The sequence below is a fragment of the Heteronotia binoei genome, chromosome 10 (assembly GCF_032191835.1).
Source record: "Heteronotia binoei isolate CCM8104 ecotype False Entrance Well chromosome 10, APGP_CSIRO_Hbin_v1, whole genome shotgun sequence".
Taxonomy (NCBI): domain Eukaryota; kingdom Metazoa; phylum Chordata; class Lepidosauria; order Squamata; family Gekkonidae; genus Heteronotia; species Heteronotia binoei.
In genome coordinates, this window is record NC_083232.1 from 76,973,614 (window position 1) to 76,997,930 (window position 24,317).

At 42.4% G+C, this 24,317-nt stretch overlaps 1 protein-coding gene across 1 annotated transcript in view; it reads right to left on the minus strand.

Moving 5' to 3' along the window:
• The window catches only part of TRANK1 (tetratricopeptide repeat and ankyrin repeat containing 1), a 67,977-nt gene that overhangs the window by 18,143 nt on the left and 25,517 nt on the right, over window positions 1-24,317 (minus strand). The window contains 11 exon segments of the mRNA XM_060247604.1: window positions 49-205; window positions 1,246-1,389; window positions 5,653-5,790; window positions 6,128-6,327; window positions 7,845-10,745; window positions 11,217-11,393; window positions 12,892-13,146; window positions 16,580-16,747; window positions 18,031-18,201; window positions 22,362-22,493; window positions 23,416-23,554. Coding sequence (XP_060103587.1) covers window positions 49-205; window positions 1,246-1,389; window positions 5,653-5,790; window positions 6,128-6,327; window positions 7,845-10,745; window positions 11,217-11,393; window positions 12,892-13,146; window positions 16,580-16,747; window positions 18,031-18,201; window positions 22,362-22,493; window positions 23,416-23,554 — 4,582 coding nt within the window.

Consider the following 24,317-nt stretch of genomic DNA (forward strand, 5'->3'; position numbering starts at 1 on the left):
AGTAACAATTCCAGATCTGTCAGCAAAGAAATCTTATGCCGCTCTTACCTTTATTTTCATCCGTTTTGACAACCTGAACAAATTCTCGCCTGATGAAATATTGAAACGCTGGTGCACGCCTGTCACAGTTTTCATCAAAGATCCACAGATTGACCCGGGCTCTTGTAATAGCAGTATATAGTTGCTTTAGCTCTCCGTTAAGCATCTAGAAATACAAGTTTGAGAAAGTGTAACACAAAAGCGAGGCTCTTGTAAAAAAAAGTAATATCCCTAAAAGCATATGGGACGACGTCTCACAGGAATATAGTTTAATATCTTACCTTCTTTGAAAACTAGCCTAAGCCCAAATCAAAGTACAATTTAAAGATGACCTAAAGTGGTCTAACTTATCTCTGTTTTTGTATTCCTTTTATCATTATCTCACCTAAAGACAGACATATCAGAATGACATTAAGTGTACATGGAGTGGAATTCTAGCAGGAGCTCCTTTGCATATTAGGCCACACACCCCTGATGTAGCCAATCCTCCAAGAGCTTACAAAAAAGAGCCTTGTAAATTCTTGGAAGATTGGCTACATCAGGTGTGTGCCCTAATATGCAAAGGAGCTCCTGTTAGAATTCCACCAGAGTGTACATATTTAGGGTTCAGGTTAATCCCTCACTTAACCCAAGCTGACCAGGAAACAAAACCCATACCATGCTGTTGACGTTTTGAAGAGCTGTGATATGGCAAGGAAACTTGGTATGTATGGTTATGACAGCCTCATGCTTGAACACAAATTAACACCCCCCATCTGTTTTAAGGGGGTGACAGACAGGTGTAAAATAAAAGTTTAGTTCTGTATCTGAAATGAGACCCCTTGAACATTAACTGGAGGGAGGGGTTAGGGGGAGAGATATTGATACTTATTTATAAGGCTGCACAGATTTCCACTAATTCTCTCCACAGAACTTTGGAAAGCCCCTGCCTAAAAGGTGCCAGTACTCAGTAGTGGTGAGTACATCCTCAAAATAAGATTATAGCTGTCTTCGCCATTCTATATTACTGTCTCCAAGGGCTTTTATCTTCCCACTCACTCATCTTAGAAGCTTTCAAACCTCACTCCACCAAATACTTCATTTTTACCTATGACATTTGTCTGACTGGTGTCTAAAGAACAATCCCCCCGCCCCTCCTGGCGGATCTAGTCACATGAGTAAGCAAATAAAGGGCCTTGGGAAGGTTATGTTTTGATGAATAATCACCTTGTACATTTCTGTATTCAGAGCCTGAGGCTTGCCTTGATCTTCAGCATCTTTTTCCAAGGGTGTTTCAATGATCAGTTTGTTTTCTTCAGGGAAATAACATGAAGGAGTGAAATGGGAAATTATTTTCCATTCTTTGTAAGCCTAGAATACCAGAGGAAAAAATATAGCTTAACTATAAAATGTCCTATATTTCATAGGGTATAACCTACTGCTCTTATATGTGAACTGAGACAAGCTAACATTAGAGAGCACTGTGTAGAACTGACGCCATCTCAGCCAGCAGTCTTCAATCTATGGAGACCTTCAGGGACTCTGCCCCTTCTACCCTCTGCACTATTAGTAGCCATGTTATTTATAGTCCACCTTTCTCACTGAGACTCAAAGCACAGCAGAAGTCAATACAATCAACAGGATGGGCCATCCAATAAGCAATGCAAAAGGATTAAGATTCTAGAAATCTAAAACCAAGCAGAGCTCAGAAACAAAGCTAAAACAAAGCATAAATATGAACATGACATGTTAAAACGATGAAGAAATTACACAGCAGGATAACACATAATATAACAGATAGTATGTGTTACACACAATAGTATAGTCCACAATCCCTTTCCCTTCATTAAAGCCTCTTTTAACAGAGAAGTCGGCTAAGTCTGAGGACACTTAAATGAAGTGCCTGGAGTGGTGACTGGCAAGATAGATCATTCTACCAACTTGAAAAGAGCTCCAGCTTTGCAGAAAAATGTGAAGTAACCTCCCTCCAAAACAATCCTATGGAGGCAGTTTTTAAAAACCCCAAAATGACAAAAGCACTGTAAGCTTTAAGCAAGGGATTCCCTCAGTGGCTGTTGCTAGGCAACCGTAAAATTCTATGATGGGTTTCAGCTTTCATGATGGGCTGGGAGAAGAGGCAAGGCTTTCCAGGGCTGTGTTTGCCTTTGAGGGAGAACTCATTGGGGTCAGGCGAGCGCCAGGTTGGGTTGGTTACTAGAGCCAGGTTGGGAAATTCCTTGATATTTTGTGATGGAGTCGGTGGAAAGATTTGGGGAGATGAGATGCCTTAGCCAAAAGCAACCATCTTCTCCATGCACAGTTACCAACCTTTAGGTGGGGGCTGGAGATCACCTGGAATTACAACTTTTCTCCAGAAGACAGAGATCAATTCCCTGGGAGAAAATGGCTACTTGGGAGGGTGGACTCTGGTATTATATTCCGCTGAGGTCACTTCCCTCCCAAAAATCCTCACCCTCCCAAGGCTCCACCCCCAAATCTCCAGGAGTTGACAACTCAAAGGGGGCACTGATTTATGTAGTTAGGATATCCGCTGTTAATTTCAGGAGATGTCCAGGCTCCACCTGAAGAATGGCAACCATAGAATAAAAGAATGGAGCAGGAAAGGGAAAGGCTATGGGGGCTTTTAGGAAAGGAAAAGAAGACACAGTGGAGGAAGTGAGATGCCTCTCACAAGTCCCTGCAGGTTTCTGCTTGTTCCATTACAATATAGGGGAGGGACGGTGGCTCAGTGGTAGAGCATCTGCTTGGGAAGCAGAAGGTCCCAGGTTCAATCCCCGGCATCTCCAAAAAAGGATCCAGGCAAATAGGTGTGAAAAACCTCAGCTTGAGACCCTGGAGAGCCGTTGCCAGTCTGAGAAGACAATACTGACTTTGATGGGCCAAAGGTCTGATTCAGTATAAGGCAGCTTCATATGTTCATAGCCCCATTACAAGTATAAAAACACCCCCCAAAAAACAATTCAATTCTGTGTAGTTTGCAGAATGTCAGGAAAGTAGGAGCCTTCCTAATCTCATCAGGCAGGCCATTCCATAAGATGGGGTGCCCTTCTAGCAGACATCCTTAGATAGATTGCTTTCTGACACAGTTTTATGATGACTGCAGATTTGATGATGGCTGCAGATTTATACCCTGCCCTTCTCTCTGATTCAGAGAGGCTTACAATCTCCTATATCTTCTCCCCCCACAACAGACACCCTGTGAGGTGGGTGGGGCTGAGAGAGCTCTCCCAGAAGCTACCCTTTCAAGGACAACTCCTGCGAGAGCTACGGCTAATCCAAGACCATTCCAGCAAGTGCAAGGGGAGGAGTGGGGAATCAAACCCGGTTCTCCCAGATGAGAGTCCACACACTTAACCACTACACCAAACTGGCTCTTATGACTACACATTGATGTCTACTTACTTTGTTGAGGAACTCTTCTTTTTGTTGTTGTTGCCTTTTGGAAGGAGCTGTGGCTTAAAAAAACAAGGGTGCCATTGATGTGACCCTTGACCTGTCCATTACAGTATGCATCTTGGGAGTGGGCTTGTTTCCTAACCCCAGCTTTTTTTTTGTCTGCCACAGATAGTCATGGCCATAACACCAGTGAAATAATAATTCTATGTCTCTCCTTCCTATCCCATGACCCTGATGTCAATGTAATTTCCCAGCTCACCAAGCCCCATGCTCAGTCGGTCTCAGATCTGAAGAAACTGGACCACTTATCTAAATCATGTAGTGTATTCTCTGAAATAAGCTTTCACACACAGCAGGTTCTGAGAATTCCCTATTTTGAGCAACAGAATGGCAGGGGTGGAGGTACCATCTCTCTTCCCCTTCTCCAGCAAAACGTTTAGGGGCCCTATGATGAAAGCATTCAAAGAGACCAGACAGCCATCCAGTTTGCTAGCCAATGTGTTACTGGCAACAGTATTAGGAAAATGACTCAATGCCATCTGTCTCTGATAAGAAAAAACAACAACTTTTGAGTGAGCTGAAATGGCACAAATAAATGAAATCAAACACAGACTACATGAAAAGGTGCAACACACAGTCAAGCAGAAGCATAACACACATTAATCATCAGAACTGTTTACTTTTGGCAGGAAGTAACAGTCCAACTCAGTTGTGCAGTAGATTCTTCATTTTAACATCATCGCCTCAACCTGGTCCCTACACAATCCAGAAAGTGCACATTCCCGAAGCAGACAAAAGGCACACTTCAGAAAAGGAAGTTACCAAACTAATGTCCCCAGATAGCTAAGCAAGAAACAACCACTGCATTTCCTGGCCAGTGGTAAAATTCCCTCTTAACCGCAAACGTAGCAATCAGACTGTATGCCTCAGAGAAACTCAACCACTTGAAAAAAAATAATATCTCAGAGTACATCTCCACACCAGCCTGGCACCTCCACAGATTAAGTTTTTTAAAAAACAAACCTCTAAAATGATTTATTCTAATCCAGGAGTATCAAATGTCTGGACTGTAGGCCAAATACGGCTCATGCAGGGGTCAAATTCAGGCTCCCCCAGCAACCTCCTTCTCCTGCTCTCTTTCCAGGTCTGCTACAGCGGCTACACCTTCATCTTGCTTCTTCCCTAGCTCTGGATCTTCGTTTCCTGCTTCCTGCCTCTTTCCTCTCTCTGCCTCCCTTGCTCTCTCTTATGCACACACAGGTACATAGAGAGTTCCATGGCTACTTTATGCAGGAGATACACAAAGTTAAGCCCGCCTCTCTGCCCCTCTCCTCTCTACCTCTCCGCCCCTCTTTGTCTCTCTCTCAGTTTGCCTCTGCCCCCATCTTTCTCTGCCCTTCTCTCTCCCCTCCTCTGTTTATCTCTCTGCCCCTCCTCCGGACTCTCTCTGTCTTGGATTAGTCCTTACATCTTGGAGAGTGGAGTGATTTCAGATGCCAAACGATAATAGCACACATTGGTAAGGAAACAGAAAAACTAGCTCTCAAGGATGATACATGGTCTTGAGCTTCATTATCAATTGCAATTCAGCAGTTCCTCTTTCTAATTTCTCGTTGCAATTCCTTTCCGAGAGCACGGCTACTTTTAGGTCAGCAACTGAATGTTGTGGTTTCTAATCTGGCATAGCCATTTATTCTTTGCATCCTCCAGGACTGAATTCTCCTAGATAGAACTGAGACCTAGGTTTCCTGTCTCGTTATCAATGCTGGTATCTCCATGCCTACTACCCCTCTAAATATTACACCTAACCCAATCAAGTCTGCTATTATCATTCACCTGCTATTGCCATTTGACATCTCAAATCACCTTTATAAAGTCTGTATCTCTGGTATCTTGTGTTATATTTTATGGCATGCATGACCTGGCCCAATAAAGTGACATTTATATCAGATCCATCCTTCATAACAAATAAATCCAACACCCCTATTCTAACCATTAAGATGCACAGTTATTACAAAATTGTTTCAACACAAACAAAGAAAATCAACAGCAGCTGATTACAGAGCAGAATACTTTGAGGGAGGGGGAAGCCCGCCATTTGAAGTGTTTTTTTCCTATTTATGTCCTAGAAGGGATACAACCACCTGAAGATTGCTTCCCTGGTCAGAAGGCCAAGTGTGAATTCTGCAAAGATAGATGGTAAAGCATTTTTCATACCTCTGAATCTGTGAAAAAGTTGTAAAGGAGCACATCATCAAATTCTAAGCCTTTCGCTTCATAAATAGTCAGCACAAGAGCCAAATTAAGTTCCTCAGGAATCCTTTCTTTTGCCATGTCATTCGCTACCAGTATTACCTACAGTGAAACAGAGAAGAATTAGCTCTCTTATCCTCAAAGCAGGATGCTCAGAGACAGATCTCTCCCTCTTAAACCATTACACCTCCCAACGCCATTGTACACCTCCAACTCTCACATCACACTGTCCGAGGGTGAAATCCCTCTCTTCCAGAACCAGTGTTTCAGGGATTACTGAGGTATGAAGCGGGAGTCAGGGAGGCGATGAAGGTCCATACCATGGATGGGAATTCCTTCCATGAGATCCAAGCCATTATTATGGATAATTAGAACAGTGGATTATAACTCAGAATTTTGCTGCACACACAAGCTATCTATCATGTACAGTAATCCATACCTGATGTGCTCCGAATTCTATTGGCTGTGTTTTCCTTTTGTTGCCTCTCAGCAGAATTGCCAAATCACTAACACTACAAGATTCCAACACAGTGGGTTTAGGCCCATCAAAGAGACCCAGGTCTCTAGGTAGACGATCAAAAGATTCAGGGAAATAGTACTGAAGTAAATCAACAACGCCTGAGGCCAAGTGGAGAATCCCTGCAAAGACAAGTGGGTGAAATTGTCACATTGTCTCCAAGGCAGAAAAAGGAGAATTAAAAACAATAACATTAATCTTTAAAAGTCAGCAGATATCTGGCTTAAAATGGTTACTGAAGCAAAGGGCCTTTTCAGACCTACAGCCTATAAACTGTTTTGTAGATGTGGAACAGAAGCAAGAGGCAAATATGACTAATTCTAGGTCCATGCTTATGTATATGTTTATACTTTTCCTCCCCAATCGGGATCCAAAGCAGTTTTCTAAAGTTTTAAGTAACAAGGAAACGCATGCCATGTCTTCCCATGAGCACAAATACACAGGAGCAGACATGGTAATATGGCCTTCCCAATACAACCCATCCATTTAAGTTGACACTAGTGTGCCAACCAATGCCACCACAATAGCCAAACATATGCAGAAGGCAGCCAAAGAGAACTCAACAGTTTTACTAAACAACCATTTTCTGGGTAGGCAAAAATGCAGGAAATGAGTCCTGCCTATAGCTTATTTTCTGTCTCTAAACATTTCTCTCCTGCTCCGACTGCATTTTGCATCCTACGTTTGTGTTCTGACTCCTTTTCTCTGCAACACCCCTCCTATCTTCTGACTGGGATAAGAGGGGTCTCCATCCCTGCTTGTATCTGATGAAGGGAGCCTTGCCTCTCAGAAGCTTACACCTTGGAAATCTTGTTCGTCTTTTAAGGTGCCACTACACTCAAATCCCGCTGTTCTACAGACCTACATGACTACCCAACTGACACTATCCCCACTGAAGAAGTATGATAATGCCAAAATCATGTCTCAGAGCTGTTGCAAGTGTTGCCTACCACCAAGGCACAGCGACAAAACTGCAGGATTATATTAAGACCAAGGCACTTGTCGAAGAAAACATGATGCTCAGCCTCGGTAAAATATACCGCTTAAAAGGTACAGAGCAGCTACATCAGCTGTCACAACAGACTGGGATTAAACAGAGGTCTATTGATGTCAGACACAAACACAACCACTTTGCTGCACTTACATGCTCTCCTCACCTCTCATAAGTGCTGAGCCTGATCAAACCTGACTGATTTGATCAAACGGCAATTAGTCATGACACCAAAATGCCGGTGCCTGTATGAATTGGTGTTTTTTTAGGGCCCACTAACTCACATTTTAAGCCTCAGTCCTGTTTCAGAATCCCAACCTTTGGGGATTCACTGCAACTTTCTCTAACATTTACTTTTGGGTGCCATGGCTCGAGTTTGACTGAAAAGAGAATTTTTCAATCAACATGAAAAGAGAGGAGGGGGATCATGTACATGCAAATAAATTGTGTTTGTTCCAAACACCAGCAAGTCTCTGCTTCATCTCAGTTCATTGTTATGTAGGAATGCAGCCATCCTGTTCCAAAAGGTTTATTATTGGCTGTTCAATTGGATTGTTACAGAGCTTTTGCATCACAGAATGCAAATAACCTCTTTTTTCAGCCCTCCATTCTGGCAGCTCCATAATTGCAAATATAAAATTCCAATACCTGAATGAGATCTGTAATTCTGATAAAGCTGATATATCCTTTTTGGTTTCCGTACAACACGATGTTTCTTGATGGCAGAGTTTTTACTAGCGTAATGGAAAAGGGATCTCAAGTCGCTGAAACGAAAAGCAACTCCTTTCATGATGCTCTGGGCTGTATCGCCAGTCAGGAACATGGCATTTGGGTCATCGATACATTTCATTAGCAACACAAGCTCTGCCTGAGTGAAATCCTGAATTTCATCCCCATAAAGTTCATGGACGCACCATGGCAGGTCATCAAGCCTCATCAGTCTTTGAGACAAGTTGTACAGGAGATCTTCTTCATCAAAATAACCTCTTTGAGACTTTATCTGAAGGTAGACACAGAAAAGTTGATAAATTTCACTACGATCTTCTTTGAAATCTGGAGATCTCTTCCGGCCAAGTTTTTTGTACTCTTCTTCCATCAGTACGCCCTGGGGACTGCTCAGTGCTTCAATAGATCCCTTCAAAAAAGATTTTATTTCTTTCCAAACCAATGCTGGGTTATATGGACATTTGCCTTTTACCATTTTGGGCCAGATTTCATTAGCAAATACACTGTATGTCACATAGACTCGAGGATCGTGCTCTTTAGCGTGAACTTCTGCCGCCTTGTCATCTTCATCATAATCTACTTCTGCGTCAACATCCTCCTCCTCCTCTTGCCAATTTGAAATAAGAAAATCTTCTTTCATGGACCAGCCAGTAATGGTGTGCTTGAGACTTCCATCTTCATTCCTATGGAAGAATGGGTCTGGCATTGAGGCATCGAGTAAGAGTAACCATTGCTTTGATGTGAGGAAGAGGGGGAAATTTTCATCTTTAACATCCTGAAGTCTGTAAATATTTGCTTCAAGTGGCTTGAAATGACTAGTTGCCTTGGAGGATTTACTCAGTTCAGTGAAGTTCCTCTGAACTTCTTGGCAAAGAACATGATTTTTAGTTATAAAGATCTGATGCAAATGTTCGAGTTTTTCAGACTCTTTTGTGGCATGTCCATCTTCTGCTCCACAATCATAAACCAAATTTACTTCTGGGTCATTTTCCCCTGAAGAATCTTGGTCATCTTCATCTGGTTGCTGCTCATCATCTGTACTTTCAATTGTTTCCAGTTCGGCAGAATCGGAGTTGCAACCATCTTGTTTCCCATTGTGATCGTCCTTCTCAACTGCTGCATTTCCCAACTGCATTTCAAATTTTAGTCTGTGCCACATCTGTCGGACCAGCAATGGACCTCCTGCACACTCTACTTTCTCCCAGTATGAGTGAAATTTCTTCCAAAGCCTATATAAGCAACAAGTAGTCTTCCCCGTTCCACTCCGTCCAATTAAGATAATTGGCTCCAACGGCTTGGGGTTCAAATCAATGACTGCATACTCCAGCTCACCAACTCTGAAAGGATATTCAATGGTAGAAGTCATATCATTTATGATGTTCAGTGCCATGTTAGTACTGAAACTATGAAATTTCATTATATTGTATTCCGTTTCCACTGCACTAGCTGGGGGAAAATATTCAGGCATGTCACGACCTTTTGACTTCTCTGGCTTGCTGTCTTCAACATAAAACCGAGGGATGCGCTTTTGCGTTTTCAAGTTAGATGAAATGAGAGCTGTATTTATACCTTTCAGTTTTTTCCTCAGGATGCAAGAAAGCCCACGCTTATATGCACTACATATGATTTTTATAGCCTGGTCAAGTTTGCCATGATCTAGTACAATGTCCCATATCCGAATGATTTCAGTGTAGATTCTCCCTGTTTTTTCCACAGGATGAACAGAATACTCATGCTCTATGATCGTTTCTGCATTCTCACTGCAACGGGGAGAAAAGTCTATCGCAAGCTCCCAGAGCATCCTTGCCCCTTTGTCCAACTTTGCTTCATAGAGTTGGATGTCAGTGTTCAGATGCTTCAGCCGCTTTTGCAGACCCTGCGTCCATTCTCCATTTCCTAGTTGTTGAATTACAAAGATTATTTTCTTCTTTATGTAATGAGGAGTGCCCTTGCTCTCCAACTTCTTCAGCATTTCGGATGTGCACTCAATTTCCCATGTCATATTATCGAAGTCTTGAGTGGGTGCCTCAATCTGTTGGTCGTCTTCAGTGGCTTCTTCCTCTTCTTCTTTGGAGTAATTAAGCTCATCATGGGCCTTCCCCACTGGATCTCCACTGTTGATGTAAACATTATCAGTTAACCCCTCATGCCTCAAGCTGTGATGCTCACCCTTTTCATCTTTGATTACAACAGTAGATAGCTTTAGTGCTTCAGATGTCACCAAACTAGTTTTCATCAAGACTTCACCCAATGCCAATTTCTGGATTAAATGCGCAATTTCTCGCCCAAGACCTTCTCGTAGTGTCAGTGGCTTGCTGATGTCTCTACATGACAAACTTTTCACTGCAGCATCTTCTGCCTCTTCCCAGGCAGGATCTAGTTTTGGCTCTCTATCCAATGGCAATTTTCCATGTGGTATTTTTGATACTGGTGCAGATGAAGAATGGTTTGTGCTTTTGAGCTGGGATTTGCTGCAGCCTGCAGTTGACTTTCCAACCCGAGCTACTTGCGGGACTCCATTGTATCGACATTTCTTCTTGTTCTCAGCTACGGCTTCATTCCACGCTATAACCACTGGATCAGTTTTTTTCTTCCTGTGACGCACATCTCTCCCCAAAGTATTTTTTAAATTAAAATTAATCTCAAATTTTGCTAGCAAGCTTAGCATTTTCTTAACTTGCTTTGTCACACCTTTCTGAAAAATAATGTGCATTACTGTATTTCCATTCTTATCTTGGACGTTGGGATTAAGGTATGGAAATGTGGATGGATTTGAAACATGCAAATCTAAAAGGTAGCTCAGGAACTCCAAACCAATGTCATCTGGGGAGAAAAAGAGCATATTAAGACAAGAGGGGTAATATCCTTTTTTTAAAAATCAATCTTTTTTTTTTTTACTACTGTAACAGTGTGGTTCTGAATAGAGTAATCTACTTTTATGTCCATTGAAGTAAATGGGTTTAGCTTGCTGTAGCTCAGCTTAGGACTACACAGTATGACACCTAATGAAGTTCATCTCTGTTGTAGAAGCTTTCCCAGGTTTCCACTCACTCTCCAAAATTAATTTAAACAATGTGCTAACTATGCAATTCTACCCATAGACATTCCTGGCCCCCAAAAGAAAAGTCAATGGTTTGGATCTTACAGATCATTCCATTAGCAAGTGTGCTTCCCGCACACAGCACAAGAAACCTTTTATTTAAATTGACATCAAGGCAAGGGGTCCTTGCACCAGGAGGAAGCAGCACCATTAACAGAACAAAGCTTATGAACCTCTCCAAGCCAAACTCTTACCTTTGTGGTCAAAGCAAATGGACAATGCAGCATGTAAAGGAGTGTCACCTTCCACAATGGACAAAACCCGAGGATCTGTGTGTGAGCTCAGCAGCAAATACGCCAACTCAAAATCATGGGTTTGCAAGCATTTCTGAAGTGGTTTTTCACAGAAGGTTCCGGTCCCCTCAGGTGATGCTTTGAAAACAGATTACAAAACACAGCAACATTATAGTCATATGTAACGAGATGTGTGGGTGGGTGTGATGGAATACCTTAGATTAAATTCAACATTTAGTGCAAATACCCAGAAAGCTTTTCATCTACACTTAAGAACATAAGAGAACCCATGTTGGATCAGGCCAATGGCCCATCCAGCCTAACACTCTGTGTCACACAGTGGTCAATATGTGTGTGTGTGTGTGTGTACACACACACATATACATACATACATATACGCACATATATATACACACACAAACACACACATGGCTAATAGCCACTGATGGACCTCTGCTCCATATTTTTATCCAATCCCCTCTTAAAGCTGGCTATGGTTGTAGCCGCCACCACCTCCTGTGGCAGTGAATTCCACATGTTAATCACTCTTTGGATGAAGAAGCACTTTCTTTTACCATTTTAACCTGACTGCTCAGCAATTTCATTGAATGCCCTCTTAAGCTACTGACAGGTACAATAGGTTCTCATGGGTCTTGACTCTTCAGCTAGAAGGCAAAATGGGCTACATGTGCAGCTTTCATGATACAGCACCTTATTTTTAAAAGGATAGTTGTTATGCAACAGCAACAGGGCTTTCTTACAGCTTCCAAGAGCCTCTTCAGCTAAAGACAGATTAAGAGACACATACAGGCAGACTTCATAGCACTGCCTTGCATTAAGCAAGATGGAGCTCCAAAGATTGTCTTGCTACCAATCTTATGCCCAAACATAGAGGAAGGGAGACGGTAACATACCCTTGGAAGAGGATGTTGTAATCCATCTCCAAATCCTGAATAAAATGAACCTTGTGTAAGAAGGTAGACAACCACTTCTTCCAGCAGGGTATTTGCAAAAAAATAAAATACTGCTTTATAATTGATCAATTGGAATGTCTTATAATTTCCCTTAATAGTGTCCACAGTGTTTTTGTCCTATTCTTCCTCAAAGGAATTCAAGTCAGCTTACATGGTTCTCCCTTCTTCCACTTTTTTCCTCACAATAACATGATGAGGTAGGTCTGACTGAGTGACCCAATGCACTGTATTCATGGCAGAGCAGGATGTGAACTTGAGTCTCATCAGTCCACCACTTTAAATTACATCAGACTAGTTCCTGTTCCTTTGAAGCAGATATGGATGTCATTTAAGAGTTCTCCTGAGCCAACATGGCTCACACAGGAATCCTAAGCCAGCCACAGTGCCAAAATTTCAAGCGAGTGTGCTTACATCCCCCTCAGAATTTATCTGTACTGATCTGACTCTGCTGCCCCAATAACAATGAGCTTTTATCCATGAGACAGTACTACAGCTTTTTCAAATCACAGCTGAGCACAAAGAAGATCCTCTTGGGTATTTTATAAATATCACCTCATATTTCAAAAGATGAAGGAGACAGACTGTGACTTTTAAGACATCTGTTTTGGTCGAGAATAGATAAGATTCAGATTTTCTACATTTCAATATCCAAAAGTTTTCACCTCCTCTCTCTATCAAGCATCTTATGAGCTGTACTCGTCGCTTATCACTCCTGTCAATGTGATTCAAGACAGCACTGATGTCAAGATCCGAGAGGTCACAGTTTTTGACAGGACCGTTTCCTGACGTCATCTCCTTTGTGGCCTTTCGGGTCAGCAGCAACAGAACTTCATGCCACTTTTTCTTCTCTAGCAATAGCTTTATCAAGCTGCTACCATACACAGGAGGAACGTCACAGACCATCTCTTCAGGGATTTCTGTTAACACACACATACAGACCAACAGTCAGGACAGGACAGCCTAACGAGAACCAAAATTCAGAGAAACAAACATGCAAGTTGCTCTCCCATTCTGCAAGTGGCAGTGCTCTGCTGCCTCACTGCATCAAGTCCTCTGGAATTCCCTGTGACCCTGCTTGCCTATCACTGATGGTGGCAGCAGCAAAAGTGTGGCTCAGTGTACACCACAGTTGGCAAATGAGGAGCCAGAATTTTGTCTGTGCCTCCTCCTGTTCCTGCAGCACATTTGTCAGCTTTTTGTTCTTTTGCTGGTTGTAACCACAGTTTAGTGGTACATTTCCTAACCATATCTAATGAGGTTCCCTTGGAAGGTAAGTTTGCAAATCTACAAATCTACTTAAGAACCGTGGTTAAGATGGGGGACCTGGGCTAAAAAAAAAATTCTATTAAACAAATTGGGTTCCTAGCTTTTTTCTATGAAAGTTCCAAAACTAAATCTGGATCTTATGCATCACTGACTTCCAGCCTAGCAGATCAACCATAGCTTGGCTGTTTTTATCATTCCTGCTATGTGCTTCACTGAAGCATTTCCAGATTGTCTGTAATGGCAATCCAACTGGCTCAGCCATAGCTATTTCAGAGCTGTCCTTGAAAGGGCAGCTTCTGGGAGAGCTCATGGGGTGTCTGTTGTGGGGGGGAGGTAAAGAAGAAGAAGATATTGGATTTATATCCTGCCATATAATCTGAGTCTCAGAGCAGTCACAATCTCCTCTACCTTCCCCCCCCACACACACAACAGACACCCTGTGAGGTGGGTGGGGCTGAGAGGACTCTCACAGCAGCTGCCCTTTCAAGGACAACTTCTGCCAGAGCTATGGTTGACCCAAGGCCATTCCAGGAGGTGCAAGTGGAGGAGTGGGGAATCAAACCCGATTCTTCCAGATAAGAGGCCGCACACTTAACCACTACACCAAATTGGCTCTCAAAGGAGATTGTAAGCTGCTCTGAGACTCTGAGATTCAGAGTGCAGGGCAGGGTATAAATCCAATATCATCATCTTCTTCTCTATTACCACTTTACCTGCGGGCCTTCTTCCAGCTTCTCAGAGGACAATCGGTACAAAAATGCTATCACTAGCATACCAGCTCAGAGTCTTATAATGCATAAAAATAAGCAGAGAATATTTTTGCTAAAAGAAAGGGGTATGCGGAAGATGTTTAAAACAGTACACAGGCATTATAAAGTCTTCTCAAACACTTAAAAATCAGGGAATGTTTCCTCCGCCAGTCTATTTAAGATAAGAACAATGTGCTGCAAACATCATTGTTTCTTCCCCAACATCTCAGAAAGTTTCTCTTTGTGACCAGGATACAGAACCCTCTCCCATTACAAATGTATTATAAACGCTAAATCACAAATAAGTCCAAGGTACGTCAAACTTCTTGGCAAACACTGAAAGGCTCTTTAAGTGAGACAAGGGTGACAAAGCCTTTTGATAATCCAATGATGCAATATGATGCCCCAGTTCCTCAATTCAGCTGGTCAGCTTTCTCTGCACATTAAAAGATCCAAAGTCTGTTGTCCAGATTAGAACCTAAAAAAATTTGAGGCAAGGACCTGACTTGCTACACTGATCCCACTCAAATATTAATGCAGTGAAACTGCCACCGTATTCAGTGGAACTGAACTGCCATTTGTCAGGGTTTTATGCTATGAAACCCAAGCTAGTGACTTGCTCAGAAAGGCAGTTGATAATGTTGGTCAATAACAATACTTAACATGTATACAGAGGCTATAGATTGAGTGTTCAAAGTACTTCATCGAAATATTAGCTACCAGCCTGTAAGATAATGCTGGTTTTTATTCCATGCTGCAAAGTATTGTGAATTTAAAAAGTTGTTCTCTCTTCTGCTCAAACTGTTTAATCTTGACCTGCTGTGGATTCAGGCTGTAATGCTAACGCTTTCCAGGGAGTAAGCCCAACTGAATAACACAGGGCATAATTCTAATTAGACCTGCTTAGGATAGTTTTTTCCCCAAGATCTAATACTTAGGCTAGATTCCTTGAACATATGAAGCTGCCTTATACTGAATCAGACCCTTGGTCCATCAAAGTCAGTATTGTCTTCTCAGACTGGCAGCGGCTCTCCAGGGTCTCAAGCGGAGGTTTTTCACACCTATTTGCCTGGACCCTTTTTTGGAGATGCCAGGGATTGAACCTGGGACCTTCTGCTTACCAAGCAGATGATCTACCACTGAGCCACCATCCCTCCTCCTTATCTACTTTTGAGTATAATATTTGGGTTAGAAAAGTAGAATATAATTTTTGTTCCATTTACAGTTTACTGTCCCACTAAGAAGCACATACATGGTGGCATATAAGAATGGGGAAACCCAATTTCCCCTCTCAACAACTCTGGGAAGTAGGTTAGGCCAAGATATATAAAAATATCCTAACTTCATATTTTATGAGCCCCATGGCGCAGAGTGGTAAAGCTGCAGTACTGCAGTCCTAAGCTCTGCTCACGACCTGAGTTCAAGCCCAGCAGAAGCTGGGTTCAGGTAGCCGGCTCCAGGTTGACTCAGCCTTCCATCCTTCCGAGGTCTGTAAAACAAGTACCCAGCTTGCTGGGGGGAAAGCGTAGGTGACTGGAGAAGACAATGGCAAACTACCCCGCAAAAAGTCTGCCGTGAAAACGACATCACCCCAGAGTCGGAAACGACTGGTGCTTGCACAGGGGACTGCTTTTACCTTTTTTTAAAACTTCATACTGCAGATGAGGGATGCAGTCTCAGAAGTGGCTACCCTAAAGCCACCTGTCACAGTCATGGCTAAGAAAAGCTCCTATATAAGCATAATACACTAATCCAAAAAGCAAACCAACTTAAACTTTACACACCTTTGTTCCTTCAAGCATTTCATTATTTTGGAATAACGATGGATGCAACAAGGGGCTGCTGGTAGACTGCACTAGTATGTGGGAGAATCTGCATTTTTTAAAAAGTTCCCAAACATAAAAAGAAATCTAGCACTCTGAATGGAAGCCCTAAGAAGAACTACAAGGATTGCCTGGTAATGGAAGTATTTTAAATACTCAAAAGTTCTATGCAAGTAACTACTATTAGAAAGCATGCATTTATTTTCACCTATGTGGTAGAAAATGCCATCGTCACCAGCTGACACATGATGACCCTGTGGGGTTTTCAAGGTCTCTGTATAGCAACCTGGACTTTCTTCCTTGCTGGTCTCCCATCCAAATACTAGCCAGGGCTGACCCTACTTAGCCTCCAAACTCTGACAAGATCGGGCATAGCCTGGCTCATCCAAGTCAGGGCATTAACCTTGATCTTTATAACAATAAATCATCTTTAGAGAAAATGACACACTTCAGAAACCAGAGAAACCTTATTAGCATCTACAAAATACTACAAGGGAGGAAACACACTGTACCTCTTACTGTAGACAGCAGCTTCAAAAGCCTATGGACAGCTTTATGCTCCAGCAGGTTGGTGACACGTGCGCTGCTTTCCAAATGGCAAAAGCTCTCAAATTGCTCAAAAGCATCCTGCAGCAAAGCAACAGTAGCTTGCAAGGCTTCAGCTTCAGTCTGTTCTGCAACTGAATAACATTGAAAAGCACACTGAATAGTCTTTTTTGTTTGGAAGGGGTGAACTCAGAGATTTGGAATACAGAAGAAGACTGCAGATTTATACTCCGCCCTTCTCTCTGAATCAGAGACTCAGAGCAGCTTACAATCTCCCATATCTTCTCCCTCCACAACAGACACCCTGTGAGGTGGGTGGAGCTGAGAGAGCTCTCAAAGAAGCTGCCCTTTACAAGGACAACTCTGCAAGAGCTATGGCTGACCCAAGGCCATTCCAGCAGTTGCAAGTGGAGGAGTGGGGAATTCAAACCCAGTTCTCCCAGATAAGAGTCCGCACACTTAACCACTACACCAAACAGCAAGATAACAACCGACTGAACAACATTTCTGGCCACTCCCAGCTACCCACAATTCATTCCTCATCTCCAAACTTACCACCTTTCTGTATCAACCACCCACCAAGGACTTGCCATCAACTGCACATAATTCAGGGGAGCATTCTATTGTCATTGCTCATTCATGTGGGATACTTGCCGGCCCTGCTGAGCCTTGTCCCATATTAATTGAGAGTGTCTGTTTATCTGAGGAATATTATATTCTACCTCTCCAGTGGCCTCTGCTAGAAGTGCCCCACAAGTAAAAACAATGCAATAATATCACAAAAGAACTGTCAATATTAAAAAAGGCCAATGCACAAAAACAGCATCAAACAATATCTGGCAGCCTAAAATGTTATCCATAAAACAATCCCTTGGGCTACATGCAGACCATGAAAACAGCCTGGGAAAACAAAGCAGGTTGTGGGGGGGAATCTGGGAGTTAGAACCTGAGGTTAAAAATAGAATGTTTTGTCCTGGTGCCTAAAGGACAGTAAGGCTAGTGGCCAAGGGAACAGTTCCTGAATCCACCCCCAAAATGCTCTGCCAACTCCACATGTGCAGAAAAAGCCTTTTTGGATACCAAATGCCCATCTATTATACTGGTGACACCTTCCCAATATTGATAGCAGCTCTGCACTACTTTCAAACTCAACTATTTGACTACAAGCACATCCTGGATAGCATTAACCATGCTTTAATGCATAACGATGTAATGACAAGGCCGGGTGGTTAAAATGGATATCACAGTTGTGGAAATTCATGCACAGAGGGGACTGGATATGGGGAGAATGTTCCAGTTTTGAGTCCTAGGCCTTCAATCATAGCTTAGTGTTAGTATCTGCAGTAGACTACTGCAGACAAAAGACACATTTTCTCCAACTAATTACTGATCAGAACAGGCAAGTCCCATAAAATACCTGATGATTCCTCAGAAAACAAGGCATTTCTCTCCATGTACTTATTGATTATTTCTACAGGCCTGAATTTCTTGTTCTTTTTGAAGAGATCCATAGCAGTCTTTGAGTGCACATCACGGATCCTTGGATCCACCCCTTCATTTAGAAGCATCACCACATCTTCAATTTGACCTAAGTTACCAAACACATGTAAGAATATAGAACCATTCATAACAGAAGAAGCATCACATCACATGTTCAAATCTGGAGTTCAACACTTTTAGGAAGAAAGAGCCTCTGAACAGAACACGACAGCTATACAGCAGTTTTGAAAATGGTCAGAAGTGCATCCAATATCTATCCACTTGCTACATTCCACATCACTATACCAAAGCACACAAGCTTCTCATCTGATCCTTGCCTGCTATACAGCAGGTGGGAATATCCACCAGACAAGTGAGAGTTACACAACCGGTTTGGCAGAATTCATTCTGTTGGTATGGGGGGAGCCATGATCCTAGGCCTAGTGAGGGCTACAGGCTCCAGGGAAGCCTGTGTTAGAGTTGCTACAGAGCCTACATTTCCCAGGATCCTTGCTGTCCTTGATTGGCTGGGCAGCAGTTTTGGAGGGAAAACTTCTGTCCCACAGCAAGGGACCAGGAAGGGCCTTCTACTGGCTGCCAACACTCTGGTAGGGAGTCTGTTTGGGAGGGCCAGAGCACCCACTCACTCCTGTCTCTCACTTCTTAACACCTTCTCTCTGTAACTGAAGAAGGACCCAGGCAGTATAACAACAACAGGTTTATTATAAGTGTTCAAAAACAATAAGTGGTTTGTAAAACCTTTTAGTGCAACAGTGAATATGAAAACAGTAAAGCTTGGTACAAAGAAATGAAAGTTCCAACAAGTGTAACAAAATGGTCCCTTCTTCTAATATTAAACCAACTCACCCACCTCGGATGAGGGATCCCTCTACAGCTGCAACTTGCCTTCAGTTCAGCCTTTGCAGAGAGAACACACCCTGTCTGTAGCTTGGCCTTTTTATGCTTTCCTCCCAGGTGCCACCCATCTGGGCAAGTGTCCCCTCCAAAACTGCTGCCCACCCAGAGGGACACAGGGGATCCTGTAGCTCCTCTGATACAGGTTTCCTGAAGCCTGTAGGCCTCATTAGGTTTAAGATCATGACAACTTGTCAAGAGGGGTGGGACCCGGAAGGAAAGAAATAAAAAGCCCAGCTAGAAAGAGAAGTTGTTCTCTCTGGAGAGGCTGCAGTCATGAGGGTTCTCTCTGGAAAGGCTGGGGCTGGAGAAAAGGCAACAGGAGGGTTCCCTCACCCAAGGAGTGATGAGTCTGTAGGCATCAGAGGAAGGGCATATATAGCGAATCACGTTAGGGCTGCTATTTTGCTTTATACTACCTCTACTGTTTCCATATTAACTGTTGCACTAAAAGTTTTGACATCCCACTTGTTTCTTCTTGAGCACTTTTAATGAACTTGTTGTACTGCCTGGGTTCTCACATCTCTTTGGTTACAGATAGGTGTTTGTTAAGAAGGGAGAGACAGGAGTTGAGTGGGGGCTCTGGACCCTCCCAGATAGACCCTTACCAGAGGGGTGGTAGCCAGGAGAAGACCCTTCCTGGTCCCTTCCTTGTGACAGGGGGCACAGATGCATCCTACAGTTCAGCAAACGGGACTTATATAAAGTTACCAAGCATTCAAGGGGGAAAGCCCTGAGAAACCAGTAGGGTAATAGCCTCTCCCCCACTATAAAACTGATATGCAGCAATTCAAACTGTGATTTCAAACAGATACAAAAAGTGCTCCTGGAATTATGTCTGACCCATTACGAGTGCATATATTCAGCCACAAGAGAAGAAAAACACTACATTTACTTAAGGTAAGCAAGCATGTTTGATGAACAATGGTCCAATCATCACTGAACACAGAAGCTGGAAAGCTTTCCCAGCAGTTTCATTTAGATGTTGGAAAGCACCGGGGGGTAAGGCTGAACCCTGTTAATACCTCCCAGCTCACAGTATAGAGTAGTAAGACCCAATGTTACTTTTTGACACTGATCTAGTAGGTGGGGAGGGGTGATGGCGAAAGGCCAAAAAACCAAGCAAAATACCCAAATGAAGGCTGGACTCAAACACTCCATTCCATTCTGGTGATAATTATGCATTCAGTCATCATGGTATTCTAACTTTAAAGTAAAAAAAAAAATGTCTTCTGTTTATAGGGATGATGCTCACTGGACAACTGATGGAAGGGACAGGTTTGGTAGCCAGCCATGTTAATAATCCCATCTTTGTTTTACAGAAAGAGAACTTGAATGAATCACACAGCCATCTGATGCTGGAATGAATACCTGTTTCCCCAGTGCCACCCAGTGGACTAAAGAAAAATTCAAGCTTAAAATCAACAACGCAGCTGCAGCTCTACACAAAAATCTCTAGAAATAGCCTTCTATAAAACCAAGACACCAACCATGAGGGAAGCTTTTCACTGGGGAAGGAGAGAGTAAATATATCCCTGGGGCAAGATGATACTAGCTTTTAAGCCTCACATTTAAGCCCCACTGACTTAAACAAGTCTCCAGGAGGAAAATAAATGCTTCTAATTTGAAACAAATTTGAAATGCTACTGAGTCCTTTCAGTAAGAGAGGTTCCTATTTATTTATTTTTTTTAATCCTGCCTTTCCTAATAGGAGCTCAGAGCGGGGTACACTGTTCTTCACTCCTCTACTTTACCCTCACCAAAGCCCTGTGAGGGAGATTAGGATGAACAATTGTCAAGGTATAAAATAATGAGACTAAATGCCTGCTGGGTTAGGGGAAAAAAATAAAAATTAAGTGTATGAATGGGTTTATGAACCTAGTCAGTGTATGGCTGAATTGGTCCAGGCTCTATATTATACTTACAGTCAGATAATAGTCTGATGGGATTCCATTTTACAGCTGGCCACCAAAGTCCAGCCTCAATTTGTGGATCACTATCTAGAAGACTTCAGTGGTGCAGAGTGGTAAAGCTGCAGTACCGCAGTCCAAGCTCTCTGCTCACGACCTGAGCTCGATCCCAGCGGAAGCTGGGTTTAGGTAGCTGGCTCCAGGTTGACTCAGCCTTCCATCCTTCCTAGGTCAGTAAAATGAGTACCCAGCCTGCTGGGGGGGGGGGGAGTGTAGATGACTGGGGAAGGCAATGGCAAACCATCGTGAAAAAAGTCTGCCGTCGTGAAAAAAGTTGATGCAACGCCACCCCAGAGTCAGAAACGAATGGTGCTTGCACAGGGGACTACCTTTACCCTTATCTAGAAGAGATGAACACTTGAACTCCACGGAAAGACTCAGCAACAGCTCTGACTCTGTGTAAAGCCAAATATGCTAGAACCGTAGCTGTCTCCTTGAATTTCTGAACGAAATTAATCCACACAGGAACTCAAGGAGAAAGGAAGGCAAACCAGTCACATTAAATCATAGCATCATTTACAACTGGTTTACACAATGCTTATGCAGGTGCGGGCCCTGCGGAACCTTGATCAGTTCCGCAGGGCCTGCAAGACCACCCTCTTTAAACTGGCGTTTATGAATGGCTGAACTATAAATGTACAATAAAGGAAACATCAAAATGGTCCAGTTTAGAGATCCGCCATCGATATACCAACTGACAGGCATAGCATCAAATAACAATGTTACTGTCAGATCCAATTTCATTTAATTTTCATGCTATCAGAGTTAGTAATTGTTCTTAATTAATGTATTGATTGGTTTTAAGGTTAATTTAATGTTTTATTATTGTATTGCTGTTTTTCGTTGTTGTTAGCCGCCCTGAGCCTGCTCTGGCGGGGGAGGGCGGGATACAAATAAAATTTTACTTACTTACTTATGTAAATGTATGAAAGTACGCTTCACTAAAGTAATGACAAAAGTGAAACTGCACTTGTCAATTACAGCAGATTTAAGATGCCAAACCTTCCTCTTACTTTGGAAGAACAGACGGTTTTATCACATGATCATCTAAGGATGGAACAGACCAGTGTCCTCAGCTCACTAATGACACTAAATCACATGGAGAAGTTGCTGACAGCTGCTCCTTGGGTTTGTAAGTTCCCTCCTCTAGGGAAAGCAACTTTTGCAAAAGAACTTCTTATAAGAGCAACACTTCCATGGCTGGCAACAGGTACAACACAAAAAATAAGTTTATTTTTTTCATATTTAAGTGTTCTAATACCTTGTATCTTGAAGGTCGTTACTTATAAGAGAGAGGACAGGCTGAAAGCTGAAATCAATTTCGTGCCACAGAAAGTAAATATATATTACAACGGAGACAAGTTCCCAATCATGTTGAACTTACTCTTTGAAGAATATCCACTGACTTGGGATGCTACAATGTGAAGAACTGTGGACCCCTCCTCATTCTGCTGGTTGATACGAGCCTTCAGTTCAGGTTTATGGTCAAGTAGCCATCTGAAAAGGTGGTTTCCTTCTAAATAATTTAAGAGGCAGATCTAAGAGCACATTTTGTACTTCACTTTTTCAAAGATCAAGGAGGGCAGGTAAGCTTCCTTGCGAAAACACATTTGTTCACACTTAATTTTATTTATTCTCTGGGTAAAAGCAGTCTCTCTGCTGGACAGCACTGGCCATTCCTTACATCAAGCAGGCCACAAGTCAAGACTGAAATATGTAGGAGTGATAAAACTAGTGCATGGTCTACAGACTGGTTCATTTTTTCTTTACTAGGCCAAGCAACAGAGTTTTGTTCACTAAGTTAGGTAGCAGTGCTACGCAGTCAAGTCTGGCAAGCATGACAATACCATAAGCAGAGGGGTCAATTTTCGATTCTAGTGCAGTACAGTCACAAACTCCTGTGCCCTTCCCATTTACAGCACTCATGCTGCAAACACACTGAAGGCTTTGAAATTCACCTCGTTGTTTGTGACGAAAGTTTCGATGCAAGGTGCTTCTTTTATAAATAGCCTTCAGAAAACCTTCAGAAAATTTAAAGCAATCAACGAGTATAACTCAATACATAAATTCTGAACCTATATGGCTTCCAATATTGGAATATTTAGTCCCTCGAGAAGGAATTCCTGATTTTATTAATCAGTTGTATCTTCACTCAATACACAGTAACAACTTCCTATGTTTAGGAACTATATGTATTTTATTTTTTATCTCTTTAATGTGTGTGAAAAATGACTATTTAATGCAACTGAATGTTAATTTTATTGTGAGACCATTCACAATTCCTTTAATGCTATAAGTTTGTTATTGGTTATTGTGATAATTAATAAAATGTGAATGAAAATAAATAAATAGCCTTCAGCATCAAATTAGGTCTTTAAATACTCTGCAGAATCATTCAGGCAGCTCTTCATTTAGGAAAGACTGCTTTTTGCACTTACTTGCTTTGATACAAAGTTTGATGACCGCATGAAGAGAATAAGCGCCAACAGTGTCTATGTCTGCTCCAATGGAGATCAGCCACTCCACCAGTTTGGGTATCCTTTCCATTCTCTCATACAGGCCGAAGAGAACATATTTCTAATTTGCGCAACAGATAACATGTGGTAAAGTCACTGAATGAATGCAAAATCATTATTATAAATCAAGGTAAAGATTATTAAAAGCAACAACAAACGTACGATCGATCCACTTTCTTGGCAGATCTATTAAACTCTCAAACTGTTCTTCTGCAGACTTTTCTAATTTAGGGGAATTGGGGGGGGGGGCGTATTTGTGCTGCATGAGGCACTTCTGGGTTGCTAAACAGGTATCACCTACTGTATCTGCTACTTATGCAACAACCCTTACTGAAGTCCATTTTCCAGGTTTGCTTCACCAGTCCCAAGAGAATGAACTTGTGGCTCCAGCATCAAGGGGAGGAGTCAAGGCAGGCACCCCAGGCAAAATTCCTCCCTACTAACACATTCTAGTTTCGTTTACAGTTTCAATTGAAATAACACACAACCACACCATTTTCAGAAAAAGTGGAATAAAATTGGCCACAACTTTTATTGGTTACAGCTGCAGTAAGCCTTGGCACAGCATGGGGTAAGGATCCCACTCATTGACTGACCTGCCTGCCAGTTGATGTTCTGCTGGTCACCTTGGGATGGCAGGTTAGAGATTCCACTAGGGCAGAAGCCCAGAGGTGGTCTCCCCTGCCACCTGAGCGTGAGGGTAATTTGTAGGGATTCAGTTTTAACAGCAGAGAATTTAACTGCGCCACAGAATGTAATGTATTGAAGCTTTGTTATGTTATGATAAGGAAACGTGCTGTTTGTGTGATCTGCGCAGGCGTTAT